The sequence below is a fragment of the Mesitornis unicolor genome, unplaced genomic scaffold (assembly GCF_000695765.1).
Source record: "Mesitornis unicolor isolate BGI_N332 unplaced genomic scaffold, ASM69576v1 scaffold39262, whole genome shotgun sequence".
NCBI classification, from domain to species: Eukaryota; Metazoa; Chordata; class Aves; order Mesitornithiformes; family Mesitornithidae; genus Mesitornis; species Mesitornis unicolor.
Window position 1 is genome coordinate 8,399 of NW_010170849.1, and position 8,998 is coordinate 17,396.

An 8,998-nucleotide genomic window follows, 5' to 3' on the forward strand; every position below is an offset into this window, starting at 1 on the left:
CGGAACCCCAGGGCAAGAAAGCTCAGCCCTGGGCACTATATTCAGTTTGTTGGCACCAGACAAGCACAAAACCATCTGACCAAGGAACAGCTATGATCAATAAGCATTTCCAAATAAGGATATTGATTGCTTTGCAATTAGCTAATGCATATATATCAAAAAGGCTTAAGGTGGGACAATTTAGAAGCAGTCTGTGTCTGGAAAATGGGATGTGAAGCCCCGAGACACCAGCTCAGTGACTGTATTTGGTGCCCACACTCGGGCTAAAAGGTTTCCACTGCCCTCTGTTATGAGCAACAGAGCAAGTAATTGCAGACCTCCAAAAACTCAGACCTTCAAGACTATCACCTGCCCCCTTCTTGGCAGAGTTTGGGGAGGAAAACATCAGTTTATGGAGCAAATAAAGCTCCAGGACCTGGGGTCCCTGCAGAGGATGAGGAGAAGGTGAGCTCCTTCCCAGGCAGTTCTCACCTTCATGCCAAAGGTGAAGATGGTGATGAAGAGCTTCATGACCAGGGCCAAAGCCAGCTGCCACATGGCCGTGTAAACGCCTGGGCCGGCCGCTCGGTCCGGCAGGTCGTCCCCTTTGGTGCTGTTGAAGTCGTTCACGTACTCGCAGAGCTTGGAAGAGTCCAAAATCCCGCAGTCGTTGAAGAGCTCCGAGATCAGCTCGCTGGTGCTCATCCTGGTGTACTCGTTGGGGAAGGCCAGGATGGCCGTGATGGCAGTCACCACAAACACCTCCAGCACCGGGTATTTACCAAGCTTGGTCGTCTTGCGCCGCCGGCACCAGGCAATGTTGCTGCGGATGAAGAAAGCTCCCCAGAGCCCACCAAAGATCCCCAAAAGGATGAAGGGCACAAGCTCCAGGAGGTGCCAGGGCATGTGAAACTCCACGTAGAAGAGAACCAGGCGGCTGTTCCCAAAAGGGTTGATGGAGCGCAGGGTGAAGGCGGCGACCAGAGCGGCAAAGAAGGAGCGCCACAGCGTCTTGAGAGGGAAGTAGTAACTGACCTGAGAAGGCAAAACCAAAGCAGATTCAGGCAACTTGAACACTTGCCCCAGTAACAAAGTCACCACCACGGGAGGTAAAAGTGAGGACTGGGATGGGTGTGGGCTGGCTGCACGCCCCCATCTCCAGCCAAACACCCCAGGCTCTTCTGAGCTCCCGTCCAGTGTGGACTGCAATGACCAGGACGGCTCCTGGCCTGACCTCCAATGCAGCACGTGCCCTGTGATCTGTGCAGCGGAGGCGACTCACTCGGACAACAGAAGCTGTGACAGATCAGCCATCAGCTGAACCTGGAGCAGTATTGGCCTCGCGTGCTCTGCCAAGGCCGGCAGTGCCAGAGAGCGGTGTCTGCCATAGCTGCCGCCACCACCACTGCTCAGTGAGCAAAACCACCCCGCTCCTCCTCTGGGCTCAGCCCTGAAACAACCAGCGGTGACTCTGCATCAAGAGTGAGGATCAAGAGTTTTGGGGAAGAAAAGCAGTGGATGAGCCCGGTAGGTTTGTTCCCAACCCTGGGACAGGGTGGACACAGGGAAACGATGACAGAGGCAGTGAGCTCAGCCTGCACTGCTGAGCACGGGCACACCAACAGCTTCAGCAAAGCCATGCACAGACACCAACCCAAATCAATTCTCCAGTGTTCGTGAGAATTACCTGAAACCCCAATAAGCTTTTAGGTTGCTTGGCCTTGCAAATACACCACCAGTGAGCACTCAACAGGGTCTCCTTTCCACACCCCAGCAGCTATGAGAGGACTGCGTTTTTAAACCAGCAGGGTCAGTTGTTGCAATACAAGGCAGCTCGCCAAGAGCCAACAGAAAAATGCTGCGTTACCTCTTCCAGGCTGAAGAGCACTCCTCCGATGGGCGCACCAAAGGCTACAGACACACCAGCAGCTGCCGCTGCCGATAACACCTGAGAGAGAAACCACAGGCAGTCAGACACTGCCAGCCCCCCTTTCGCTGTTTGTCCTCAATTTGTACAGTTTTTATCTCCAGCGAGCACAGAGTAACCCAGGGCCTGACCTGTTTTAGGTCAGCAGGGAAGAGATGGAGCAAGCCAGTTCCCTAGGGAGAAGGGCTGCAAGCAGCTACAACAACATGGGTGTTCGCATCTCAACACTCCCTCCCCAAATCAGTGGAAGTGGCATTGCTGGCAGTCACCTTTTTCTGTTTCAGCTGATTTCATGCTGTGCTTTCACCTCAGATAAAGCTTCAGGAAACCAGAGCATCAGGAATTTCACCTCCCAGAACACCGACTCCTGCCTGTCTTGCATCCATAGCACTCCTCAGGTGAGGTAACGCAGTGGTGCTGCAGGGCCACCCAAAATCCTGCCTGTGCGCTGGGTGGGGGCTGTCGGGTTTGGATCAGGAGGTAAATTGGCTATGGTGACCCTACACAGCTCACATTAACCCTTCTCCAGGGACATGGCCAGAGAAAACCATACAATGCTATGAGGAACCACTCCTGAGCTCTGTATTAGGTGTCAGCTTGGTTCTTACACTGTGCCCATCATGAAAGCAAAGCCTTCATCCTGCTCCTACAGCCAAGGCCAGGCCTCTCAAACAGCCCTAGCATAGTTTATATGAAGTTAAAACAAACACAAACAAGCTTTGGCTGAGACTGCTTGAAAGAGCCCAGCAGGGCCACAAAGATGCTGGAGGGAGTGGAGCATCTCCTGCTGAGGAGCGGCTGAGGGAGCTGGGGCTCTGGAGCTTGGAGCAGAGGAGCCTGAGGGGTGCCCTCATTCCTGGGGATCCATTGGGAAAGGGCAGTGCCAGGAGGAAGGAGCCAGGCTCTGCTCTGGGATGGCCAATGGCAGGACAAGGGGCAATGGTCCCAAGCTGGAGCACAGGAGGCTCAAGGTGAAGATGAGGAGAAACTTTGTGAGTGTGAGGGTTATGGAGCATGGCCCAGGCTGCCCAGAGAGGTTGTGGAGTCTCCTTGTGTGCAGACACCCAAAGCCCTGGCCGTGTTCCTGTGTGACTGCTCTGGTGATCCTGCTGTGGAGGGGTTGCACTGGGGGAGCTTCCCAGGGCCCTTCAACTCCTCACATCCTGGGATTCTGTGAACACCCGTGTCCCCCGTACCTCTCTGCGCTTGGCTTCGTTCTTCCTGTACTTGGTGAAGAGGTGGCACAAGATGTTCCCGCAGCAGCAGGCGACGTGCACCAGGGGCCCCTCCTTGCCCAGGCTCAGCCCAGAGGACACAGCCAGCACTAAGGTGATGGTTTTGACGATCAGCGTCCACTTGCCCAGGTAGCCTCTAATGATGAAACCACTTAAGATAGTTTTGATCTGGAAGTCAAGCACACAAAGCTCTACAGGCTTTCAGGCAAGCCCTGCTCAGAGCTCCTGTTTTACTAATCCCAGTCCTGCCCTCAGCTTTCAGAGCCTCCCAGCTATCAAAATTAATGTAGAATCAATAAAAACACCCCTCGGTGCAAAGGCAAACACAGCCATTGGAGTTCTTCCTCCGGGGTCGCTATCCCTGCTGAGAAAAACCTGAGGCCTGCCACAAATGATGTTCTTTTGTTTGTACCTCCTGCAGCAAATCCCCAAGTATCTTACTTTTTAAAGGGGCTGCACGGAGACTTAACTACCAGGCTTGTTTGAGGAATAGTTTGGAAAAACCCTCATATATATGAAGCCACCACCAAAGTTATTACTGCAGAGCAGGCACATGTAATCTTTGGGCAGTGGATCCCTACCCACCCCAGAAACACCCAACCCGCTTTCGCTCTCACTCACCTCTGGGATCCCCGAGCCGCAGGCGTAAGGAGCGAACCCCTTCACAAGCAACACGGCGAGGAGGGAGAACAACAAGGCCCAGAGAACGTACATGAAGTAGTTGAGAATATAGGCAAAAGCCCCCTGAAACGCAGAGAAAGTTACCCAAAATTAGATCATTTCAACCGGGATCACGTCAAAGCTGCGCACTGAGGCACACACAAAGAGCATGCACCCTCCCGTCAGTCGTCAGCCGAAAACAAAGCAAGACTGAGGTTTCAAGGACAAGTTACATCTGCTGGGTTACAGCGATGTGAACCAATCGTGTCTTTAAAGGCTGCTAAATAAAACAGCAAACAAGGTGCACGGGCAGCCTGGGACTGGGATAAGCGCTGTCCCAGTTACGTTTGCTGCTCTGGGTAGAGCTGCCAGAAACACAGGAATTAAGTGGGCGAAATACCCTCCAAGACACATGGCCACAACACTGCACATGTAAATGTGTAGATTTAAGTTGTTAAAGCCCCCAGCAAGGGATGTTAAACACCGAACAGCTAGAGCTGGCACCTCCAGCACACACAGCCCTGGTGTGGGGTGACATGGGGACACAACACAGGACATGATAAGCAAAAGGGGGCTGCAGGTGTGCGCACACACACACACACAGACACACACACACACACACACGTCACCTCGCCGTGGCCCAGGAGCAGCTGGGACCAGCTCTGCCACTCGGGACACTGGTCTCTGTCCTCGAAGTTGGTGTTGGATTTCCAGCAGCAGTGCTCGTGGTTGAACCAGAAGCCGATCAAGCACACCCCTTCCTTCAGATCTGTCATCCAGTGCGCCGAGATGTCGATCAGCCCCGCTAATGACCCTGGCGGAAAGGGAAAACAGAGAGGATTTAATCGTCACCTCGTGCAGACTCAGTGTCACGTTGTGCCCCATTACTTTTTGGCTCGCCTACCCACACATTGAGCAGTGCTGACCATTTTGCCTACAACTAGCTTTTATTCTGCAGAGCCAAATGGGAAGATTCACTTAAGTGTGTGTGTGTATATATATATATATAGGGGGAGAGAGAGAGAGAAGAGAGAAGGTCAGGAAACAAAGCACGCCTGATATTTCAAAGGTTGGCCATGGCAAACTGCATTCAAACCCATCCTACATTGCTAGAAATTAATTCTTCTCAGTTACACTGAAAAAGCACCTATTAAATATGGCACAGCGAGGAGTCTGGGAGGCAGAGGGGGACGTGCTGCATTTCTGGAGGACACAGATAAAACGTGTCCCCCATCTCCAGCACAGGAGCTGGGACCCAGAAGCTGCAGTAACAACGCTGGGACGGGGATAACTTTGGATTTGGGGGAAACATTTCCAATAGCAATATAGACAGATGAACAAGGAAAAAACCCAAATAAAAATCCCAAACAAACAAACCTGAAATACGAAAGGAGGGGAAAGTTACAGCTGTGCCAAGTACAACAAAGTAAGCAGAGGGTCAGTACAAAAAGTAATTCAGGTTTTGAGAGAGGACTCTTCAAGCGATTTCTTGTTGTTCTGATACAAAGAACCCCAGTCCCCACAGATAAACGCTGCTGTCAGCTCTGCTCTCAGCCAAACACCACAGCAGCACCGAGGCCAGGAGCAGAGACCTCTGCTCTGCCCGAGCTGCAGAGGCAGCAACAAACACTGAGCAAACCCTGCAGTTAATGAGCAACCGCCCGCAGGCTCCTCTGGAGCCATCAACAGCGAATTGGGTTGGGTTGGACTGAGCTTGGTCCCCACGACGGCCACTTCGCTGCTCTGCGGGGACATCTGCACCAGCTGGGCCACCTCTGCTGCACTGGGCACTAAGTTTGCTTCTGAGGATGTGTAAAAGGCTCTGAAAAAAGCCTGGCTACCCACAAAACACCTCTCCCTTTTCAAATCTCGGTATAGCAGGGGAAAAAAAGAGCAACAAGAAACTCTGCTGGCAGCCGCAGGCATTAACCTCCCCGGCGTCGAGGAACGGCGCTCTGCAGAGATGCTGCGCAGCACGGCTCGCTCCTCTGACCCAGCGTCTGGATCAGCTCTGCTTTGATGATTGCTTTTATTTATGTATCTATTTCAGAGCTCTGTGCCAGCTGCAGATCCAGAGCAGGGCCCAGGACAGCTTTCAGCACCAGTTTTCTCCCTGGGTATTTACACAAACACAGCCTCAAAGCATTGAAAAATAATTCTCTGTGATTTGCAGAGCCATCAATACCAGCACAGCCCTTGCTCTGGGGACAAAATCTCCCACTCCAGGGGTCTGCCAGGGTCAATGGGAGGAACTGACACTACCACTGCAGAACCAGGGCTCGGTTTCAACACCAGCCTTGCTCTTACCTGCCAAGAGCCCGATGAGAAGCATCAGGAGCCAGCCGGAAAAGGCATCGCTGACGCTGTGGATCAGTGCCCACGTGGACTCTTTACTTCTGCTGGTGATCTAGACAAGTGTTTTCAACAAGAAACAACAAACTGTTAAGATGCCGATCTACTTTGGTGGAAGCGCTCTAAAAATGACACTGTTAGTGGCAGATCAGCCCCTGACGTTCAAAACAGCAGCTATCACAACATGCTCTGCTTTGAGACAGAGCATCGGGCAGTGGCTGCCCTTACGGCTGGGTGCCCCAATCTGAGCTAAATGGGACTAATTCCCTATTTAGTGATTTCACGGCTCACAGCAAATGCAGCTCTAGTGAGGTGCACAAGAATGGATCAAAGATACTTCAATTTTCCCAGCAAAAGAGTGAAAATATTGCAGTAACGCTTCCCTCCTAGGTGCGATTCTCCACAAAAAAGGACAAAACTCCTCCCCTCACCTTTTAAAGCCACAGCGAGTTACCAACACTCGAACCCTCTGAGCAATCTATTAATGCCACCCCGTGGGTGCTGATACCCGGTACCGATACCCACTATGAGAGCAAACAGGAGCTGTCGGTGTCTCCATCAACCGCCTGGACACCCAAAACCCAAACAGGGACCACTCTGAGGGGCTGGGACCCGTCCCAGGCACCCCAGGAGGGTGAGCTCCCCTCAAAGCCCTGGGCCTGCCTGGCCCTGGCAAGGGGACAGCGGGGACAGAGCAGCCATTGTGCGCCCCATGCCGCTCCCAAGGGAGCATCCCAGACAAAAGGGCGCATTGATGCAAACAACTCAGGCTGGCTAAACGAGGAATAAATACAGCAGGAACCCGTGCTGCCTGAATGAGTGGCGTGGGGTCTTCTTCTCTGGATTTTTGGCTTGCAAATGCCACGAGCAGAAACGCCGCTGAATCAAGGCAAGGGTTGGGGCGGGTGCCAAAACGATTTCCTTTCTATTTCTTTTCACTGGGCCAGCCCTACACCTCTGTGTGACCAGCAGTGACTTCTGCCATGACCCGATTTCACCTCCTTTCGATAAAGCAGACGCGGTTCTTTGGTACCAGCATCTCTGCAGAGAGGATACGGGTCGTCCTGCTCCACCCCAATGGGCATCACCTCTGCACCCACACATCTGCACGTGGGAGAAGTCCTGGGGGTCTGTACTCTTAATCCATCGATGGGAACAGGTTTTTTGGGTGGCATGGAGCCCCTTAACTGGGTCTGTCTGGGCACTGCACTGTGTTGCGTGTGCTCACACACGGAGCAGGGATCGCATCCAGTCTGTGCCCTGCTGTTAAGATACTCGTGCTTTTGTGAGGCTCAGGGAAGAAGAAAAATAATTAAAGACTATTTTGGCGAGCAGATGGCCCAGCTGAGTGCAGTCGTTGCCCTGCAGGAGTCCTGCTAGCGAGGGTTTCTGGGGCATCGGGAGCACGCTGGGCACACGGGTACTTGATTTAGAGCGGCCCTTGCTTACTAAGCAAATTCCTTTAATTGCAGAGCAGTGCAGTCCTGGGAATGAACCCTGCAAGAATTGCACTTGGTTTTCTCAGGCACACAGCACAAACAACTCAAGAGGAACAGCAGCGTTCACAAGTGCAATGGTGTGAGCAGAGACGCACTAAATACGCTCAAGAAGCACGATCCTCTCGGATTCCTCCCCCGTCAGGAGCAAAGTAATTCTCCCAAATAACACATGCACCTTCCGTGAGTGGGAGCGCAGGTTTTGCCGTGCTTCAGAGTCGAGCACGTTTGCCGTGGCATAGGAAAATGCGCCATTAAGGCACTTAAGGTGTGTATCAGAAACCCAGAAAAGCTTTTTAAGTAAATAAAAGCCAGAAGAGAAGCAGCAATTGAAACACTGCAACGTGTTCAATGCAATGTCCCTTCTCCTCAAGCTGCAGGCTCTCAGCTCTCGTCCTAAGGGCTCTCCCTCCATCCAGAGCCTCCCTGCTCCACCATCAGGACCAGGATCACCCCAGTACATCCATTATTCCAGGGATTTTACCTCTCTGTGCCTGTCCCGGTCCCTGGACTTCTCTCGCACCCAGTCAATGGTGTTGAAATCTTCGTAGGTGCCCACACCAGGGAGAGGCTCCTCCAGGAAATCCATCATCGTGCTCGAGCCGTTCATCCCTCCTCCATTATACGAGGAAAACCCTGGGGGGAAATTGAGCGTTTCTTAGGGTTTCTCCATTTTTAGGAAAAAAAAAACCCATCACTAAAACAGTAACTTGGGGGAAACAACAGCAGCCTTGGACCCCAGCGGATTTCATCTGCCCTGGGAAATGCATCTCTTCCATCTGGAAAACATCCGTGCATCTGCTCCTGCTTTCATGTGCCCCTAGGACAAAACACTGAGTATCTCTGATCCGAAAAGAGCCTTTAAAACCCCCCTTCATGCCACACTTGCTCCTTGCCCCTTTACAAACGAGTTTCTCAAAGCCCCTTTGCAAGCAGTTTGAGGAAGGTGTTGAAACACACGGAGGGAAAAACAAAGCAAAGGTCTTTCGGAGCTCATCCACGGAAAACGAGCCGTTCTCTTGGCAGATTAATGGACACAGAACAGGTTTTTCTGTGCAGTTCAGCCCCAGCTTCATTCCTGCGTTGTGCAAGCGCCCGGGCCCCTGCTCCAAGTCACCACCACCGAACCCTTCACCATTTACTCCATCCATTCTCCCTTCTAATCCACCCAATGCCAAAAGGGCGAAACCCCCACGAGTTACTCAAGAAACTCCGTTACGTTTCAGCAGAGGTGCCCTGCAGCCCATTATCCACGGCGTAAAAGCATCCTCCGAAAATAGCAGTGATGTTACACACTGAATTCTGACTCTGAACCCCTTTTTTGTGCAGCCCTCGCCCCCAAGGGCCCC

At 52.5% G+C, this 8,998-nt stretch overlaps 1 protein-coding gene across 2 annotated transcripts in view; it reads right to left on the minus strand.

Moving 5' to 3' along the window:
- CLCN5 (chloride channel, voltage-sensitive 5) overlaps positions 1–8,280 on the minus strand; it is a 13,246-nt gene extending 4,966 nt beyond the window's left edge. Inside the window, exons 1-7 of one of the 2 annotated variants that reach the window (XM_010179823.1) lie at positions 8,134–8,280; positions 6,109–6,208; positions 4,431–4,615; positions 3,763–3,885; positions 3,103–3,309; positions 1,847–1,927; positions 472–1,014 (exon numbers count right to left, since the gene is read on the minus strand). In XM_010179823.1, coding sequence (XP_010178125.1) covers positions 472–1,014; positions 1,847–1,927; positions 3,103–3,309; positions 3,763–3,885; positions 4,431–4,615; positions 6,109–6,208; positions 8,134–8,259 — 1,365 coding nt within the window. In that variant the 5' untranslated portion in view covers positions 8,260–8,280. The remainder of the gene's footprint in view (positions 1–471; positions 1,015–1,846; positions 1,928–3,102; positions 3,310–3,762; positions 3,886–4,430; positions 4,616–6,108; positions 6,209–8,133) is intronic. The other variant, XM_010179824.1, reaches the window with a different exon arrangement.
- Between the last annotated feature and the right edge of the window lie 718 nt (positions 8,281–8,998).